General features: G+C 47.4%; 1 protein-coding gene across 2 annotated transcripts in view; it reads left to right on the top strand.

Moving 5' to 3' along the window:
- NSMCE1 (NSE1 homolog, SMC5-SMC6 complex component) overlaps positions 1-18,203 on the top strand; it is a 38,937-nt gene extending 20,734 nt beyond the window's left edge. The window contains exons 3-8 of one of the 2 annotated variants that reach the window (XM_023741001.1): positions 8,656-8,777; positions 10,061-10,138; positions 11,374-11,520; positions 16,252-16,368; positions 17,267-17,387; positions 17,867-18,203. In XM_023741001.1, the coding sequence (XP_023596769.1) occupies positions 8,656-8,777; positions 10,061-10,138; positions 11,374-11,520; positions 16,252-16,368; positions 17,267-17,387; positions 17,867-17,946 (665 nt within the window). In that variant the 3' untranslated portion in view covers positions 17,947-18,203. The remainder of the gene's footprint in view (positions 1-8,655; positions 8,778-10,060; positions 10,139-11,373; positions 11,521-16,251; positions 16,369-17,266; positions 17,388-17,866) is intronic. The other variant, XM_004386593.3, reaches the window with a different exon arrangement.
- Positions 18,204-20,807: the final 2,604 nt, after the last annotated feature.

Raw genomic sequence — 20,807 nt, 5'->3', positions numbered from 1 at the left:
CCTGAGAAGTTATATATACATACATATATGTGTGTGTGTGTATTTGTATCTACACATAAAACTTTTTATTATGGAAAAGTAGACAAAATAGTATATAGGTGTGTACCCATAACCCAGCCAAAATGACGACCAACTCATGGCCAGTCTTCTGTTATCTGTACGCCTACCACATAGCCCCCACATTATTTTGAAGCAAATCTTAGACATCCTTGTATCCCTTCATGTCTATATTTTGGAGCACTGTCGTTGGGTGCGTAAATATTTATTATAGTTATGTCCTCCTGATGTATTGACCCTTTAATCATTATATAGTGTCCTTCCTTATCCTTTGTGGTGGATTTTGCTTTAAAATCTGTTTTGTCAGAGATTAATATTGCCACTCCTGCTCTTTGATTGTTGTTTGTGTGATATATTTTTTTCCATCCTTTGAGTTTTAGTTTGTGTCTTTAAGTCTAAGATGTGTCTCTTGTAGGCAGCATATAGATGGATCATGTTTTTTTTATCCATTTTGCCACTCTCTGTCTCTTTATTGGTGCATTTAGTTCATTTACATTCAGCATAATTACTGATAGGTATGAGTTTAGTGCTGTCATTTTGATGTGGTTTTTTTTGTGTGGTTGACAGTTTCTTTGTTCCACTTAATTTTCTGTGCTGAGTTGTTTTCCTTTGTGTATTTTCTTTTTATCCTTTTCATTGTTGTTGATTTTGTATTTGCTGAGTCTTTATGTTTTTCTTGTTTTTTATTTTGATGTGTAGGATTGTTAGTTTCCTTTGTGGTTACCTTAATATTTACCTCTGTTTTTCTAAGTTTAAAGTAGTCTTTTATTTCTTTATATCACCTTGACTTCCTCTCCATATGAAAGATCTATGACTACATTATTTAGTCCCTCTTTTTTGTTTTAATGTTGTCATCTTTTACATATTAATGTCTCTGTTTCCCTATTTTCAGTGTTTTAGCTTTGATTTATTTGTGACTTCTCTGTCTGGGTTGATATCTAGTTTTCTGTCCTGTGTTCTAGTCTTTGGTTGTTATCTGATGTTACTGATTTTCTAACCGGAGGACTCCCTTTGGTATTTCTTGTAGTTTTGGTTGGGGTTTTGCAAATTCCCTAAGCTTCTGTTTATCTGGAAATGCCCTAATTTTGCCATCATATTTGAGAGACATTTTTGCTGGATATATAATTCTTGGCTGGCGGTTTTTTTCCTTCAAGGCTTTATATATGTCATCTGATTTTCTTCTTGCCTGCATGGTTTCTGCTGGGTAGTCCGAGCTTATTCTTATTGACTCTCCTTTGTAGATGACTTTTCGTTTATCCCTAACCGCTCTTAAAATTCTCTCTTTATCTTCGGTTTTGGCAAGTTTGATTATAATATGTCTTGGTGACTTTTTTTTGGGATCTGCCTTATGTGAGTTTCGATGAGCATCTTGGATAGATATCTTGTCATCTTTCACAATATCAGGGAAGTTTTTTGCCAATGAATCTTCAACAATTCTCTCCCTATTTTCTGTTATCCACCCCGTTCTGGTATTCCAGTCACTCGTAGGATATTCCTCTTGATAAGAGTCCAACATAATTCTTAGGGTTTCTTCATTTTTTTAAATCCTTTTATCTGATTTGTCCTCATATAAGTTGGTGTCAAGTGCTTTATCTTCAGTCTCACTAATTCTGACTTCCATTGCCTCAGTTCTCCTCCTGTGACTTTCTATTGAGTTGTCTAATTCTGAAATTTTATTGGCTAATCTTCTGGATTTCTGATTGCTGTTTGTCTCTGGATTCCTTCAGCCTGTTAAATTTGTCATTATGCTCTTCTCTAATCTTTTAATTTCCTCTAGTGTGTGTTCTGTGTTTTGCTGAATTTCCTTCCTAACTTCTTGAAGGGTTCTGTATATTAATCTTTTATATTCTGCCTCTGGTAATTCCAAGAAATTTTCCTCCTCTGGAAAATTTCTGGATTCTTTATTTTGGGAGCTTGCTGAAGCCATCATGGATGGCTTTATGTGATTTGATATTGACTGTTGTCTCTGAGCCATCAATAAGTTATTATGTTTATTTATTTTATGTTTGCTTACTGTGTCCAAGCTTCTTGTTTTGTTTTGATGTTCTGCTTGTATGAGCTAGTTTGATTATTGGCACCTTTGAAGCTCTAATGTCCTGTTACTAGGTGATTAGATCTGTTACTCTGTATGTGAGCTCAGGAGTCTGCCCACTCCTCCTGTATGGATTCAGCTCAGGTGCCCAGGTAGATAGCCACCAAGTGTGTGGTATAGGCTCTCACTTACATGCATGGGTGATTGGTGTAGGCATAGGCTTCTGGTTGCCGCAGGGGGATACACTCTGAGCAAGGCAGGGGGCTGACGGCCGCCCCCGAGTGTCCAGGAGGAAGGCGTGTCCCTATTTCCTAGAGCACGTAGGTGGGTGGGTTTTGCAGCCGGACTGTAAGCACCCTATGCTGTTGGCTGTAAGGACTGGGGGGCACCTCCTATTCATGGGCCGCTATCACAGGTGGCTAGGTGGCATGGGTGGAGCCACCAGTCCTCAGGCCCCTGATGTCAGTAGGGGAAGACCTTGCTTAGTGGGCAGAGCAGTGTCAAATGTCAAGAACCTACTACTTCACAGCTGAAACAGTTGAAGTGAGGGTTCTGGTATATACCCTGTTGTACTGTGGTAATGAGGGCCTACGCTGTTGAAATGGGCCCACACAAGTTCTGCAGGGGGAAAGGCGCTCAGAGTCCACGGATCCCTTATGCCTGTGCCCAGGCAAAGGAGCTGTGCCTACCCTGGGTTCCTGGCTTAGACGAGCCAGCAGTTTATTTTCTCCCCCGTTTGTTAATTTGTTCACTCTCCAAGGCAGGGAGAATGGCTCCAGTTGTGTGACGGATCCTACTTCTGGCCTGGGGGACTCGGCAATTGCTGAAGCTGGTCCGGGACCCAGTGCAGAGCAGGGAGCAGGGAGGTAAATGGGAGAGAGGTTTTTCCCTAAGGGGGGTGTTTTTGATCTGTGCGGTGCCGTGCACAAGTACTTGTCTTTCGCCAATCAAAGGCTGCTTCTCACTGGTTCTGGGTGGCCGTGTAGACTCTGTGGCACTGGTTCTCTCCCAGTGTGGAAAACATGCCTCCCGAGCACCACTGCTTGCCTGCCTCACTGCTCACCCATGAGCTGCTGAGGCCTGAAGGGCTCAGGCTCTTGCCGGGTCAGGTCTGGTAACTCCTCGCTGCTTCCGAACCATCTCTCCCTGCCTCTGCCATTCAGTCCGGTTCCTCAGCTCTGCCTTTGATGTTCAGGGCCCCCAGATTGCCATATATGATCGATTCATTTGTTTTTTCGGGTCTTTGTTGTAAGAGGGTCCACCGGAAGCGTCTGACTACTCCACCATCTTGGCCCCGCCTCCCTGGATCTCCTTGCTTTGCTGAGGGAAAGATGAATATTGGCTGGTCCCAGCTCCCACTGTGTCTCCTCTGTGAGCACAGCCTTCCTTCTCCTGCATAATCTCTGGTGTCTTTAGCAGGCACTGCCTGGATACTTTCTATCTTTATTGGCTGAGCCCCTCTGTGACTCTGAAGCAGCAGTGCCAGACGCAGGAGGGATGTGGATGTGACCTTGTGGGGTCTGGTATAGGAACTACTCCCAGGTTTGCTTTGAGAACCTTTGCTTTACTCTACAAAGGCCATGTGGTTTGGTGCCCAGGAGCTGGGGTCCTGGAGTCAAACAAGCCTGGGCTCCATTTCCAAGTTATGGGAACCCTGTGGAAATTATTTTAACCTCTTCAAGCCTCTTGTGTGTGTGTGTGTATGTGTGTGTATAAAACAGTACCTACCTTATGAGGTTATTGGTACTGTAATGATTAAATGAACCGAGGAAATGAATCGTGCCCGACCTATAGTAAGGTGTGTTACAGTCACACATTTGAGGCCCATTGTTTTCAGCCCAACAATAACAACTTTACCACAGGCCTTATGAAATTTACAGTACATCCGTTTACAAGTAGAGGAAACAGGTGGCACCTGAGATCACTATAGACCTTGCTTGGCTCAAACATGGCACTGAATGTCCTGGTTAGGATGTCTTTTTCCTCCTTCAGTGAGGCAGCTTGGGCAGGACCAGGGCCTTGTTCCTCACTGCCTATAGTTGGTTCTTCCACATTGCTGACTGTAGATCAGTGGTGTTGCGGGAACTGACCTCTAATCCAGCTCTACCTGCCGAAAATCTGATATTTGATACTTAGTCATGTCTCTTTTCTTCTCAGTAGGTTTGGAACTCTGAAGAGAGGAGTGGTGTTATTAATTAGCTCTCTTAAATCTCTCAGACTGGTAGAACCAAGACTAGAAATAGCTGCCTTAGAATCTTGTGATGTGGTCTTTATCTCATGCACTTTATTATGACCATAGACTCATGGAATATTGGGGCCAAAAGGATCCTCAGATTCTGGTCTCTAGCCCAGTGTGTCCCTCCAGATGTGCAAACTGTAGCTTCTTTACCATGGGAGAAGGGAGGGAGTAGGGGCAGAACAGTGCAAATGAGCCGATTTGAAGACTTGAGGTTGGGAAACACCAATCTGGTGCAACCTTGAGACTTTAATGGGCATATTAGGGTTCTCTGGCCAACTTAAAAAGGAATGTGTTGGGAGGCTGTTGGGAAAAGGACACACAGGACTGATGGAAGGCTTGGGGTCAGGCTGGGGAGTGGGCAGGAACCAAGGGGCATCAGGATGCGGGAAGCATAGCAACCGCTCATGGCCAGAACACCTTCCCCTCTGCAGCCTCCTCTGTCCCTTGGTTATATTGAGAGAGTGTCTGATTGGCTGAGCATGGGTTCTTTGCCCACACTTGGCTGACTTAGGATTTGGCTCCCTTAACTTCCTGCTTTCTGGTTCTCTGGATATGGGTACCTGGAATTATTCTCCCACCAAAGCCATACATAATGGAGAGAGGCAATTAAAAAAAAAAAAAAAAAAGTAAGGTCTTGTTAGGGAGGGAAATAGATGCTGGGCAGGCAAACATTACCAGACAACTCCTACAGTGGGGCAGCCAGACCACCCAGTGCCTGGAGTGGAGTGTGATGAGGAGGGATGTACATGAGAATGGGGGAGGACAGAGCAAGGGAACTCACCTAGTCCATGGTCAGGGAGGGCCTGTACACAAGGGAGACATGTGCAGGACGCCAGAGGATAAGTGAGCCAGGTGGTTGGAGCAAGGGGTGGTAGTAGAGAGAGGGCTGGAGGGAAGAGTGTTCTAGGCACGAGTGAAGTTGGAGGTAAGAGGGTTCGTGGCCTTCAGAGATTCGAGAAACAGGGAGAGACTTGCCCAGGGTCCCACAGAGAGGCGAGGGTAGGACTGGCTAGAGCCTATGCCTCAGGCTGGTCCCGTGGCACCATGCTGTTTCTGTTGCTGCCGAAAACTGGCCATGTTTTTCAGGGTGTTGGAGAGGGTAGGCGGTTGCTGAACATAAGAGAAGTTTATTCTAAGGTAATGGTTAAGAAAGATAATACGGCACGGGCACATCTGTGAGAAACATTTAGAGTGTCAACAAGTTGAGAAGAACACGGGGGTGCCCCCCACATAGGATATCTGGTGTAAGAATCGAGAGAATGTGAACAGCAGAGCAGATGATCGGTTTCTGCAGTAAGAAAGTACAGCAGAAGGAAGTGTGTTTTGTTTTTTTTTAAATGAAAATACAGTGAAAACATGTTTCTGAAAAAACGAGGCTGGACACCAAACGAGAGGTGGTGGGAGAGAGGAAAGGGGGCTGTTGGCTCATCTCCCCGCGCACAAGGTGTTTGGAAAGTCCAGTATATTAGAAAGCTTTTGATCTGCCCACAGAATACATTTTTCTCAATGGTTCCCAGGAGGGGCCTTTTCAGGGGAAAATGTGAATTGTCACTTTCAGAAGGGAGGTGGGACTTGCCATTGTGTCATACTGGGTGGACAGGGGTGGCTCCTGCCTGCGAAGAATCCTGTCACTCAGTCAGTGAGAGGTGGTTCTTGAGTGCCTGATTACCACGTGCCTAAGTTTCCCTGAGTTGGGTGCTTTGGGGGTAGAAAGGGTTTCCCTCAAGGTTGAGGGCAAGAGCTTGTACAGGACAGCCAAGATACAACATTCACACGCCTCTGAAGAGCTTTGTGTGCTGTGGAAGCGGGAGAAAGCACTCAAGCACTTCATATAGGCAGCGGCAGAGGTTTCATAGAAAAAGTGCCATTTGAGTTGGTGCTAGTGATTCGTAGGCAGAAATAGGAGTGAGAAGGAAGGGAGGGCATTTCAGACAGAAAGGACACGTGAGCAAAGGCATGGAGGCAGAGCATATGATCGCCGCTCACTTCCTGATCACAGTTTTCCCTTGATCGTGGCCACATTTTCATTGTCATACCACGTCACGATTTTTGCTATGTCCATATATCACCTGTTTATTATTACTGATATTTTTTATTTAAATTATTTGATTTCACTGAAACAGTTTTACTTACAAAGATTCAGATTCCTTCTGTAAATTGCATGTTAGTATTACTGTTGTGTTCTTTGTCATCAGTGTCTCTGGGCTCTCATGGCATGCCCCTTTGATAGAGTTTATGAACCTATGTTGTGACCGTGTCCTCTGCTGCCACCAATGTGATCTGATTTTTTTTAAACTTTATTTATACAGGTAGCTTAGAAATACATTCTCTCTGTAAGAAGTCAGGTGATAGAGGTAAAGCTCAAGTGCTCTGCCATGGTCCTCTCACTACCTTAGCCGCTTCCTAGCAACAACCTGGATCATCTGCTTAGTGGACCATCTTCCAGATCTTTTTCTTTTCATGCATATATATATGTACCTATAAGTCTTAGTCATCTAGTGCTACTATAACAGAAATATCACAAGTGGATGGCTTTAACAAAGAGAAATTTATTCTCTCACAGTCGATTAAGCTACAAGTCCAAATTCAGGGCATCAGCTCCAGGAGAAGGCTTTCTGTCTCTTTTGGCTCTGAAGGAAGGTCCGTATGATGCATCCAGTCTTCCCTTGGTCTGGGAGCATCTCAGCACAGGAACTTCAGAGACAAAGGATGCGCTCTGCTCCCAGTACTGCTTTCTTGGTGGTGTGAGGTTCCCATGTGTCTCTGCTCACTTTTCTCTTTTATATCTTAAAAGAGATTGGCTTAAGACACTATCCAGTCTTGTATACCTCATCAGTATAACTGCCACTAATCCATTTTCTGACATCATAGTGATAGAGTTTACATCACATAAGGAAATTACATCAGACTGCATAATCATACAGTACTGGGAATCATGACCCAGCCAAGCTGACAGATACTTTGTGGGGACACAGTTCAATCCGTGACACTATAGGAAAGCTACAGCATTGTCTTCTTGGGTTTATTATTGTTTTTAACATAAATGATGCCGTTTGTCTGTATTTTTCTGCCATTTCTTTTCTAGAGTGATTTTTCTAAGGTACAGTTCTTTTAAAATCAATTATTTTCATAAATTAAAACAATGACAACAGTAATACATACTTTTGGTTGAAAAAATATCACAATTCAAAAGGGTAATTCCAAGACACAACACTGGCCATGCCTCTCCTCTGCTTCCAGCTCTGAAAAGGCTCCCTGTTGCCCCTAGGAGAAAGGTCACACCCTCCTTGGCCTCTAGGGCTCTGGGTGATCTGGCTTCTGCTCTCCTCTCCAGCCTCATCTGTGGTCCTTCCCTTGGCCAGTTCCTGCCATTCCTGATGGCCCCCACGCCCATGTCCATTCACCTGAGGCCCTGCAGTACTGGGTTGGGCAGCCCTTCCTCAGACTGGTGACCCTGGTCAGTGGTAGCTGGCTTCCTCGTCCACTCCTGGGCTGTGAGCTTCCCGCTGGTGGGGTAGTGTTGGGGGCAGGCTGGTGCTCAGGCCAAGAGGCCAGGTGCATTAGCCCTGCTGTCTGAGTCCAGGCGCTGGCACTGCCAGTGCCTAGTAGTGCAACGCTCTCTGTGCCTCAGCCTCTTTGCCTGAAGGAGGAGGAGGAGGTCAGTGCCTGCCTTGGATGGTTGAGAGGAGGCTTAGTTCATTCCTGTGTGAAAAGCAGTCAGGCCACGGTCTCTTCCGTGGTGAGAGCTCACCATGAGGCGCTCTTCTTCACTGTTGCTTCACCAGGGCCCAGCACAGGGCCTGGCATGTCAGTGTTCAATAAATGTATGTATGTTGAAAGGAATAGAGAGGTACAGTGTGCGTGTGAGGATGCGTAGGGGACAGAGACTTTGTGTCAAGGAGCTAGGGACAAGGTGGAGGAGTTGGGATGTGATGTTGAGGGCAATGGGGGCTTGTTGCAGGGTTTGAGCACACTGAGCAGTGCGTGAAGGTGCTGGCTGGGGAAGAGTAATCAGGTGGCAGGGAACTCGGGCGGGGGGCGGGGAAGCAGTCTGGGGGCTACGAGCAGAAGACAAATTGCAGCAGTCTCAGATACCATTTCCCGGGGCCTTTTTATCTCACAAGGCCCTCGTCTGTCCTCTGCTTGACTTTGAATGCCCCAGGAAGCAAGAAGCTATGCAGTATTGATACTCTCCCAAGAGGGCCAGGGCCTTCACCCATTTCTGGCCTTGCTGTCGTATGTGTTCAGGTGTGATGGAATGATTGAAAGAAGCTACATATTTTTGATGAAGCCCCCGCCCCACCCTTTTTTGCTTATTTATTTACAGGCAACGCTGCTGTAGAGAAGTTGGAGGACTTCATCAACAACATAAACAGTGTCTTGGAATCCTTGTATATTGAGGTAAAGAAAGGAGTCACAGAAGATGATGGGAGACCCGTTTATGCTCTGGTAAGTGCAAGACAAGGAGCCCTGGTGGTGCAGTGGGTAAGAGCTTGGCTGCTAACCGAAAGGTTGGTGGTTGGAACCCACCAGCAGCTTCGCGGGAGAAAGATGTGGCAGTCTGCGTCCGTAAAGATTACAGCCTTGGAAACCCTATGGGGCAGTTCTACTCTGTCCTGTAGGGTCACTATGAGTGAAATCAACTTGAGGGCAACGAGTTTGGTTATTTTTGTTTTGTTTAAGTGCAAGACAGGGAGCCCTCTTGTGGAATTTGTAAGGAAACACAACTGAGTGTGCCTTGGAATGAGCACCCTCGTTTGTAAAGAGTGAAAGTGTACCTGGCCTTATAGGAGGGCCTGAAGTGAAGGGGAAAGAAACTGAAACCGCCCCCACCTCTCTGACCCAGACCACCTTCCTGTCCTCACAACGAGCCCTGAGGTCTATATTATTCTGTTTTTTGTTTCCTTAAACACATGAAGAAATCAAGACTCTGAGAGGGGAATGACGTGTTCAGGGTCACCTAGTTGTCAAGGCTGGGCCCAACCAGAACTAGAGCTCAGGTCTCTTGACCTCAGTGCTTGGTAGCCCCACCACATGGCAGCCTCGCCAACCCGAGACACGGCAGTATGTGACTGACTTTGTTTTTTGACAGTTCTCTGCAAGAAGTCACCCCTAATGTGTGGGATATTAGGATTAAAGGGAGAAAATGAGTTTTCATTTGGACCAGTACATAGAAGATGGGAGAAGAAAAACGTGTGGAAGCACTAGGGATTGAGACCCATTTTGGGCATCCTTGGCTAGGGAACCACCCTTAGGCTTGTCATAGGAGACTGGGCAGATTTCTGTGAAGTTGTTGCCCACCCACTCATAGGCTCCTACCAACCAGGCCCACACTCAGAAAGGAGCCCACTAGCCCAGAGTTCCCAAACTCTGTTCCGTGGAAGGAAGGGCTATGCAAGTCAAACACCTGTGGAAATGCTGGATTAAAGAAAGTAAAGCAGATTTCTTTGCTACCCTGTTTCTTAGTGCCTTTTGTATTTGGAACTCCAGTGGCATATAGACAAGTTCCCAAATTTATCTGAGTTTGGAAAATACTGCACAACCTTTGGAGCCTTGAAATCTCTGCGAGTCGGGCATGCTGACTGAACTAAAGAGTAAACTCTGTGATATTAACCTGGTTCCAAATGCCCCTCAGTGCCTGGACACAGGTGCATAGTGCCTGTTGAGGGAGGGAGGGAGGGCCGACAAATGAATTAACGAACAGTGACCTTCATGCTGATTTGTTCTTTTAGGTGAATCTTGCAACCACTTCAATTTCCAAAATGGCATCGGATTTTGCAGAGAATGAACTGGACCTGTTTAGAAAGGCTGTAAGTACAGTAACTCCCCTTGCCCTCAGCTTGGCTTCTTATGGGCTTCATTAGAAACAGAAACCATAGTCTTAGAAGGTCAAAAGCCCTTTCTTCCCAGAATTCATGGCCTCTGCTGCCAGGTGATTTCTGGGGAGGCCACCAACGGGCCGCCTGAGAAAGAAGGGCTATTTCAGGTTTCACCCCTGGCTGGGTGAGTAACCGCAGGGCCTCATGGTATGTGATGCAGTGGACCAGGCGGTACTGCCTGGTGACTCAGAGTGTGCCCTGGACCAGTGGCATCAACATCACCTGGGAGCTTCCTTGTTAGAAATGCAGAATCCCAGTCTCCTCCCCAGATAATGAATCCAAATCTGCATTTTAACAAGCTTCCCCCTCCCCCCGAATTATTTGCATGTTCACATTTGAGACACACTGATCTATCACACTTCTGAACTCTTCCCTCTGTCTCTCTTGTCCGATACCTGGCTGGGCACCTGGGGAGTTAAAAATAATTCAGACATTCCAGCCCCACTCCAGATCTGTCAGATCAGAATCTCTAAGGGTGAGGCCCTAGAGTCAGCACTTCTTCAGTCTCCCTGGAGGCTTTTAGCAGTCAAGGCTGAGAACCAAGACTGAAAATTGAGGGATGAACATCTGTGTGTGTGCAGGCAGCCTGTCTTCCCGTGTGTTCCTGCCCTGCTCTGGGCAGAAGCTTTCGGGAGCTTGCCTGCCAGCCCCTCCTGGTGCTGAGTTCACATTGCTTCACTGGCTCCCGAGCTGTCTCTCTTCCTTGCTCACATGTCACTGAGCTCGAGAATATGATGCCTGAGCTATGCTCTCTCTGACTCTGCTCTCTCTCCTATCCTGGCTACAGCCTGCCAGTCATGCCAGCCTTGATGTCGCCTGAGGAGTAAGGACAGGTGCTGCCTCCTTTATTTCATCATTTATTCTCCAGCTCGCCTACTTTCAGGGAGGTGAGGTTGGAAGCAAGAGAAGTGAGGTGACCCTTCTTGATTTTTGGACATTTAGTATTATTTTAGATGGAGTTACAAGAGTGACCATTGAGTCAAAAGGACCGGACACACTTAGGCCTTCGGATGCATTGATGAAATTGTTTTCCTGAAGGGTGGTACCAGTGTCCACGTCTGCCTGTGAGACGAGTGTTCTAGCTTTACTGCACCCCTGCTAGCAAGTGTAGTATCGCTTCAAAGTCGTTTTGATAGATGAACATAGTTTCTGCTCTTTTTTTCCAGTTGGAACTGATTATTGATTCAGAATCTGGCTTTGCATCTTCCACAAACATTTTGAACCTGGTTGATCAACTTAAAGGCAAGAAGATGAGAAAGAAGGAAGCCGAGCAAGTGCTACAGAAGTTTGTACAAAACAAATGGCTGATTGAGGTACTTAGTCTGGTTTCCCTAGCTTGGCTCGCTTTCTAGACTGAATAATGATTTTTTCCTCCAAAACCACATTCATGTCCAACTGACGTCTGTTAAGCCAGGCCCTTTCAGGTCTGTTACCTGTTCTGTGCCCGCAGCAACCCCTTGAGGAGAATTTGGATTCACCCCACCCCCTACTGGTTTACTCACATGATCTGTTCAGGGCCCCACAGCCAGGGTGGCATTGCCAAGACTCACACCCAGGTTTCCAGGCTCCAGGATTCGACCCCTTGGTTCACAGACCATGTGGCAGTATAGTACAGTGGATAAGAGCACAGCCCAAGCATCAAGTCTGAACCCCTGGACCACATAACCTCATGCTTCTCATCTATAAGAGGAGAATGATAGCGCTACTTTTTGGCTTGTAACAGCAGAAGTGACACCAAAAACCAAACCAAACCTGTTGCCATTGAGTCAATTCTGTCAATGTGTTATAGAGTAGAACTGCTCTATAGGGCTTTCTTGGCTATAATCTTTATGGAAGAAGACCACCAGGCCTTTATTCTGTGGCATTGCTGGGTGGGTTCGAACTGCCAATCTTTAGGCTAGTAGTCGAGTGCAAACTGCTTGCACCCCCCAGGGATCTAGGAAGTGAGACAGTGGATGTAAAGTGCTGGTTGCTGGGCACCTGACACATGTAGTAAGCTTGCAGACTTCACTGCTGTCATCATTATTGTTATTATCAACATTATTCAGGACCAGTCCTCATGGATTCTTTCACTTAGACACTGACCCTTCAGGAGCAAAGAGAAACTGTAGAAGAGCTTTTTGAGAGAGAACTGTGGAGATCTGTGAAAGGACCAGACTGCAGGCTGAAGTTGCTAGACTCCTTTCCACATCTAGTCCTAGGGACTGGAGCAGAACAAATGTTTCAGCTCCTTTTCCAAAAAGGAACCACTGTTTCCCAGAAAGCCAAGAGCCAGACATGCTCAGCTTCTGCCCGTTTTACCACACTGTGCCCCCATGAGTTTCTGTGACCATGCAGGATGTATTCTCTGTCGGCCCGGAACTTTCTCACTTGGTGGTCAGACCTGTGGCTAGAGGCTGCTGCTTGTGGCTGATGCGATTCTTCACTTCCTTTTCAGGGAGGGCTTGCTTCTGGGTTGTCATAGTTACAGTGGTCTGAGTTACCGATTTCTAAACGGGGTGGGCCCATCCCTGGGGATCTGACCTGAAATTCTTAGTTCCTGAGGTGCCTGATAGGAGGAGAAAGGCAGGAGAGGTCACAGTAGGGAGGGCAAGGTGGGGATGGGGAGGGACCCACGTTCACTGAGCTCCTAGCTCGTGCCAGGATCTGCTGGCACATGCACATACATCATGCCCTTCAGTCCTCCCAGCTGCCTGCTGACGACAGTGGAGCGCTCTCTGAGTTTTAGTTGAACAAAATGAGGCTCACTGGTGGTAGAGCCTGAGTTCAGACCCCAGTTTGGGTGACTGCAGCTTCCCATTGATTGCTTTGTCACAATTTTTCTTCTTTGGGGTTTAAGAAATATTTGCTCATTATAGAAAGATTAGAAAATATCAATATGCAAAAAGAAACACACGAAGTTACCTGTTGTCTCACCTCCTGGCGCTAACAGTGTAACATTCTAGTTCATGCTTTGTGCCCTGCAGGGATGTGCCCCGACTTTAGTGTTAGACTTTCCCTTTGCCCCAGCTCTTTGTGCTCAGGGAGGCTGGGTGACAGGGTGGGAAGACCATGTCTCTGGAGACTGTTGGACTTGAGTTGGGAATCCAGGCTCCTGCTTCTTCATCAGTAAAATGGAGATGGTAGTACGGCTCTGAGCTCTGGTGAGATGGTGGATCAGGAGGTTCTGTGTGCTGCTGAGTGAGTGGGTGCTGCAAAACCCAACCTGCTGGCCTCCCTCAGCCGTGGCGCCCTTGGTGGTGTCCTCTTTTTCTCTTGTTGTTGAGAGTATACACAGCAAAACATACACCAATTCAACCATTTCTACGTGTACAGCTCAGTGACATTGATTACATTTTTCAAGTTGTGCAACCATTCTCACCCTCCTTTTCTGAGTTGTTCCTGCCCCATTAACGTAAACTCACTGCTCCCTAAGGTTCCTGTCTAATCTTGTGAGTTGCTGTTGTCATTTTGATCCCATATAGATGGTTCTTAGAAGAGTATAATGCTTAAGGCAGACATTCTTTCCTAATTAAGCTAGACTGGTTATTTGGTTTTAAAAAGACTTCAGGGGTTATTTATGGTTTAAGGTTTAAAGAATATCTCAGGACAGTAGTTTCAGGGGTTCGTTCATCCCATCTCCGTGGCTCCAGAAAGTCTGGATTTCATGAGAATTTGCAATTCTGTTCTCTCTTCTTCGATCAGAATTCTTCTGTAGAATCTTTGATCAAAATGTTCGGTAATGGTAGTTGGGTACCATCCATTTCTGGTCTCATGGCAAAGGAGGCAGTTGTTCGTGGAGGCAGTGAGCCACACATTCCACATCCTCCTCCTGGTCCTGACTCTCCTTCTTCCTCTGTTGCTCCTGGCAAATAGAGACCAATTGTTGTACCTTGGATGGCTGCTTGCAAGCTTTTAGGACCCCAGGCGCTACTCAGCGAAGTAGGAGGTAGAACAGAAGCACTAACAATGTTACTAGGCCAAATAACTGGGATGTCCCATGAAACCATGACCCTAGACCTCCAAACCAAGGAACCAAGTCCCACGAGGTGTGTGGTTGTACATAAGCAGCCTCAGCAGCTATTTTTTTTTTTGTCTTTATTGTAAGTATATCTATCAATGTTTGCCAATTCAACTTTTTACAGGTATACAGCTTATTGGCAGGAATTACGATAATTGGCTGTGCATCCTGACCCTTAAATCAATGTGATATTTCCTAATCGTTAACTCCCCTCTTTTCCCCCTCTCTCCCACACAAGGTAGCCACTGTTAAACTCTGGTGTCTATACATTTGCCTTTTCTTGTCTTTTTATGTGTGGCCATACAATATTTGTCCTTTTATGATTGACTTATTTCCCTCAGCATAATGTCTTCCAGCTCCATCCATACTGTAGCATGTATCAAGACTTCATTTCTTTTACTGGCTGAGTAGTAGTTCATTGTGTGTACGTACCGTATTTTGTTTGTCCATCCATCTGTTGATGGGCATTTAAGTTGTTTCTACTTTTTGGCTGTTGTGAATAGTGCTGCAATGAACATTGGTGTACCAGTCTGTTTGAGTCTCTGATTTCAAGTCTTTTGGGTCTATACCTAGGAGTGGAATTGCTGGGTCATATGGTAGTTCCATTTTTAGTTTTTTGAGGAGCCATCACACTAGTTTCTATAACGGCTGTACTATTTTGCATTCCCGTCAGCAATGGATAAGGGTTCTAGTTTCTCCGCATCCTCACTGACATTTGTTATATTCTGGATTTTTTTTTTTAGTCATCCTAGTGGGAGTGAAACAGTATCCAATTACGGTTTTGATTTGCCTCTCTGATGGCTAATGATGTTGAGCATCTTTTCATGTGTTTGGTGGCCACTTGAATGTCTTCTTTGGTGAAATGTCTATTCAATTCCTTTGCCCATTTTATGATTGGGTTATTTGTCTTTTTGTTAAGTTGCTGAAGTTTCGTATATATTTTGGTTATTAGATTCTTATCGGATATTCTCCCAATCTGTAGCTTGTCTTTTCAGTTTTGTTATAAAGTCTTTTGATGAACAAAAGTTTTTAATTTGTATGAGGTCCCATTTATTTATTTTGTCTTTTGCTGTTTGTACTTTTGTTTTTATATTATATAATCCATTGTTAAAAGGTAGGCCTGACAGCGTTGCCCCTGCATTTTCTTCTAAGAATTTTATGGTTCTAGTTTTCACATTTAGGTCCTTAATCCATTTTGAATTTGTTTTTGTATGGGGTGTGAGGTCATTAGTTGACTTCGATGAAACATAAAATGAACTTATATGGGCTCCTGCTGCATTTGAGGCTTTGCTCTCTGTACTGGGTTCTCCCTCAGTCCTGCCTCTTTCCTATAACTTGGTGATGGAGTTGGCCACGGCAGCCACATTGTTTACATGCTTCTGGGTTTTCCCCGGGTTTGCAGGCCGCAGGGTACATGGACTGGGCCCTGACATGGGAACCAGGAGGCCTGGCTTCCGTTGAAGGCTCTGTGCCCACTGTGATTTGGGGCCGCTCCTGCTCTCTCTGGACTCAGTTGCCAGCGTCCCCTGTAAAGTGAGGTGGGCGGGTTCAGTGCTGCTGCAGAGGTGTCTGATGTGCTGCTTTTGGGGAGTGGGGAAGGGGTGTGCTGGGGGAAGGATGGGAGGAGCAGGCACTCTGGGAGGGGTGTCTTGGGTTTGAGCCTTGGGGAGACTGCCTGTCCTCTCCGGGCCTCTGTGGAAGGCGGTGACAGTGTTGCCTTGCTCGTGGGCTGCTGTGCAGGTTGAGTGGTTGCGGTCTCTGAGGACACAGGGAGGTGTGGGGGGGCGCGGAGGCCATCATCTCCATTTTCCTTTAGGCCTTTGCCTAAGTCTGCCTGGCTGAGGCGCCACCAAGGGGAGATTGTTGGCACGATCTCTTGGCACTGGGGAGGGCTGCAGAGGCGAGGGATGTCCAGACCTGGCAATGGTGTCTTGAGCCTTGGGCTCGGGGACCACACAGGGAACAGCCTGAACAGAGCCCTCAGCAGGAATGGGCCTGCTGTGCCAGTGGCCTGAGATGGTGCCCCCCATCGCTGTCCCTGCAGAAAGAAGGGGAGTTCACCCTGCACAGCCGGGCCATCCTAGAGATGGAGCAGTACATTCGGGAGACGTACCCTGACTCCGTGAAGATGTGCAACATCTGCCACAGCCTCCTCATCCAGGTACCGCGCGCAGGTGGGCGGGGCTTGGCACTGTTACTGTCCAGAGTTCTCCCTGCTCAGACCTCGGGCGCTGCCTACACATCCTCTGAGTAAGCAGATGGAGGGAATCTCCTTAGAGGTATGCGAGGGTGCCGTGCCTTGCTGCTGCCCATGCCAGCGCACCTTCTCTCCTCCCTGCTTCCTCTTATTCTAGTCCAAGGGTTCTTTGTTGTTTTATTTTTCATCAGAATAGCTCTCGTGAATCTTTTCGTAAGCAACTGCATGATGAACGCTGTTCTCTGTCGGTCAGTGTTCCTCTAGGCCATGGGTTTTAGAGTGCATGCTATCCCTCTGTGAGGCTTTACCACCACTGGACTAGTGCTGGACGTTGGTGTCTCCTTTTTAATTTTTGCTTTTTTGCAGTTGTAAATGACACTGTGATGAGCCTGTCTGCTCATTGATCCTTGGGCACCTGTTGATTATTTCCTTGAGTTGACCTCCTAGAAGTGGAGTTTCTGGGGCAATGAGCGCACGTGCTCTTCTAAAGCCTTTGATCCACATTGCTAGTTGCCCTTCCGAAGACCTGTCGCTGTTTGCCCATCTTCAGGATCTGTGCGTGCAGGGCCCACACGTGCACAGCTTGAGAGCGTCTGGGCGGCCGTGCTGCTCTGCTGGGCCCACCTGCTGACGCTACGTGCTCTGGCCTTGAGTCTTTGGCTTTTTCTGTGAGGGCTGCCAGCATTAACTTGATCAGAATTCTTTGCTTAAACACTAAGGACTCTTGGTATTGTTATTATTAATTTGGGGTCTGGAAGATAAAAATATGTAACCTGCTGGAAGTTTTCCTAGCAGCTTCCCTAAAGGTCTGTGAAACACAGAGGTGTGTGCAGGGACTCACCGCCAGCCTTTCTTGTTGCAGGGTCAGAGCTGCGAAACCTGCGGGATCAGGATGCACTTACCTTGTGTGGCCAAGTATTTCCAGTCCAATTCTGAGCCACGCTGCCCCCACTGTAACGACTACTGGCCCCACGAGATACCAGGTTCGTAGTCCTGAAGAGCTCCCGGGCTAGCCTCTGGTATCTGGTCCCTGGCACTGAGAAGGCACTGGAGACAGGCAGCCCTTAGAAGGGTCCCACAACCTGTGCATTTCCACAGTAGCAGGACTCAAATACCCTAAGTTGAAGGAGCCCCTACGCCAACTTGCTTGCACATTTCCAAAGGGCTGTCTAGAACCCAGTAGAAATTCCAAGGCGTGTGAGGATCTAATCTAGAGAAGGCTCTCTCTGGCAGCCATCTCAGGAGGGGAAGTGAAAGCAGTGTTCACAGCTCCTTCAGTTTGTTGATGTGTAGATTAGGGCTGATTCTGCCTTCCTCACAGGGTGTGTAGGAGGATTAGCAGTGACAAATGCCACAGACATGGTGCAGAGTCCTGGGGCTCAAGGAATGTAGCTGCGGTCACGAGCTGTTGTGCAGCCGGCCCTACCATTCACAGCATCTTCCTGTGCTTTTCTGTATATAGAAATCTTCAACCCTGAGAAGGAGAGGGAGGCTGGTATCTCCACATCGAACAAAAAGTCCTTGCGTTCCAGGCAGCATTAGCAGTGCACAGGGCCGAGGGGCTCCCTGCCTCCAGGAAGAATGAGCAACACAGCCCTGCTTGGAAGAGAGGCAGTCGGGGCTTCACGTTTCATACAAGTTACCTCTTATTCTTTATGTTCACTTATTAGCAAGTTTGGAATAAAACTATATGAAGCAGTTGCTGCAACCTCTGTCTGTGGTCTGAGCCTCTCTCTGTGTGAGATTTTGTGTTGTGGCCTGTCTTAGTTATCTAGTGCTGCTATAACAGGAATACCACAAGTGGATGGCTTTTATTCTCTCACAGTCTGGTAGGCTGAAGTCCAAATTCTGGGTGCCTGCTCCAGGGGAAGGCTTTCTCTCTCTGTCAGCTCTGGAGGAAGGTCCTTGCCATCAATCTTCCCCTGGTCTAGGAGCTTCTCAGCGCAGGAACCCCGGGTACAAAGGACGTGCTCTGCTCCCGGCGTTGCTTTCTTCGTGGTATGAGGTCCCACTCTCTCTCCGCTTGCTTCTCTTGTATCTTGAAAGAGATTGTCTTTAAGACACAGCCTAATCTTGTAGATTAACATAACTGCCTCTAATCCTGCCTCATTAACATCACAGAGGTAGGATTTACAACAAAGAGGAAAATCACATCAGATGACAAAATGGTGGACAATCACAATGCTGGGAATCATGGCCTAGCCAAGTTGACACACATTTTTAGGGGACACAATTTAATCCATGACATGGCCCTTGTTTTTTCTGGAGTTCAGATGAGAACTCAGAATCTTTGGTTTTGGTTCTGAGCCAGTGACGTTAGTGAAGCACCCCCTGCATGACAGTACCCGAGCCATCACTGCTCAGGGCAGCTCACGGTCCTTGGCCAGGGCGACTTTGCCTCAGTCCCCGGCTTTGGTCAGTCATTCCATCGAGACCTGGCTGGCCCTAAGCCTGGACTTGTGAGCCCTGGCCTTGGCCTCCCTAGAATCTGGACCCTCCTCTTGCCCAAGGCGCAGCTGGCCTGAATGGGCCTGAGCCTGGCAGGCTTGACTCCACTTGTGCTCTTCTTCCCTGGGTCCCTTTTGCTTCCTCTCATGAGTGGCAGCCCTGCCCATCCAACTGCTCCTGCCAAAAGCTGGAGAGCCGGCCTAGATGCCTTCTTCTGGCCCTCCTGCATCAATTCAGGCACCAAATCCTGTCCAGTCCACCTGCCAAGTGGCCCTCCAGCCCACAACTCCTGCCCTAGGCCAGGTCCTGCTCTCCCACCTACATCTCTGCAACAGCTCTGCACTGGTCCTGGCTCCACCAGTCGGCTTCCCTGGAGTGATCTTTCCGCAATGCACATCTGAACCTGTCATTCCCCTGCTGAAGACCCTTTGGCTTCCCATTGGCCAAGGGGTTGGGTCTAAATGCTAACAGGACTCACATGACTCAGATGGTGAGCCCCTGCTCATCTCGCTACTTCTCCCATCTCGGCTTTTCATTGGTACAGCATTTCTTTCAGCTTGTAAATAAGACATCCTGTTTCTCACCTCTGAGCCTTTACACGTGTTATTCTGTCTAGATACTCCCCTCTCTTGGTTTCTGCCTCTTCCTTTGCCTGACTAGTAGATTGCTGCCACCTCCATCTTCCTGTTCCCCATCTCCCTACACTTTCTCCATCATCACACTTGCCACCCTATTGTAATTCTGTCTCCCTTCCTCTCCTCTATCCCGATACAGTTAGGGCTCTTCAATTGTTAAGTGACAGAAAACCCAGCTCAAACTGGCTTGAACAAGGAAGGACTTGGCTAGAGGTGGGGCTGGCTTCAGGAGAGCCTTGATCTAGCTCCTGATGTCACCAAGCACCCATATTTCTGTCTGTGTGGAGAAGAGCCTGGCAGTGAGTTGCACTGGTCTGGTCAGTAATTCTTGAACTGACAGAGCCAGGGGTGTTAACAGGAGAGCAGAGCAGTGGAAGATAAGGCTATCTAGACAGGCAGGGGCCAGGCCACAAAGGCCTTGAATGCCAGACTGAGGAGTTTAGAATTTTATGTATGAGTTTTATTTGGGGAGTGCCCAGGAGTGAGGAGATAAGATGCATATTTTAGGAAGTTTGTGTTGGAATCTATGTGAAGGAACTGGGGCAGGGGAGACTGGTCACAGGTGGACACACAACAGTGTCCCCAGAGGCTAAGTACTCAGAGGCCTGCTGGTCACCAGCTGCATTTGAAATGTATGAACATGACAACGGCATAATCAGATCATGCCATTCCTCTCCCCAACACTGTGGCACCTTCCCACTGCTTGTATGATCCAGATTCCCTTCCACGGCTGCTAAGGCCCACGCGATCTGATGCCTCCACCTCCCCACCCTGCTCTCTCTATCCCCACTCCCCTCTGACTCCCTCTGCTCCAGCCCCACTGGCTGCTGCCTTGTTCTCCCAACACTTCCCTATCTGAGGGCCTCTGTACCTACTGTTGGGAGCTTGTTCCTCAAATCTCACGGCCAGTGCTGGACTCCTGCTCATTCAGGCTTCTGTTCAAATCTCAACTTTCAAAAAATCATGTCCCAACCAATCCATCCCCTGCTGCCATTTTCTAACCCTTCATAGCACTTATCACTGCATTATCTTTATTGTCAATCTTCCCCTTGGCCCTCCTCCCTCCAAGATAACATTAAACACCAAAAAAGATTGTGTTTTAATGAATTTTTTCTCTAGTCCCTAACATTAGAATCACTCTACATTATAGTACAATTCTTTAACAGCAGCTGGAGCAGAAGTGGGACCTGCCAGCTGGGACAGATGGGATCATAAGGCTGGGCTGCTGATGGGAGCTGGAGCCAGAGCCCCTCTTGGCCGGGGGCAGAGTGGGGGGTGAGTCACGCATGGGGCCCTTTTGAGGGCAGGGGCTGTCTGGCC

This window comes from Trichechus manatus, unplaced genomic scaffold (assembly GCF_000243295.1).
Source record: "Trichechus manatus latirostris isolate Lorelei unplaced genomic scaffold, TriManLat1.0 scaffold00170, whole genome shotgun sequence".
NCBI classification, from domain to species: domain Eukaryota; kingdom Metazoa; phylum Chordata; class Mammalia; order Sirenia; family Trichechidae; genus Trichechus; species Trichechus manatus.
The sequence above is the reverse complement of the archived record's forward strand: the minus strand, read 5'-3'. Positions and strand labels throughout refer to the sequence as shown.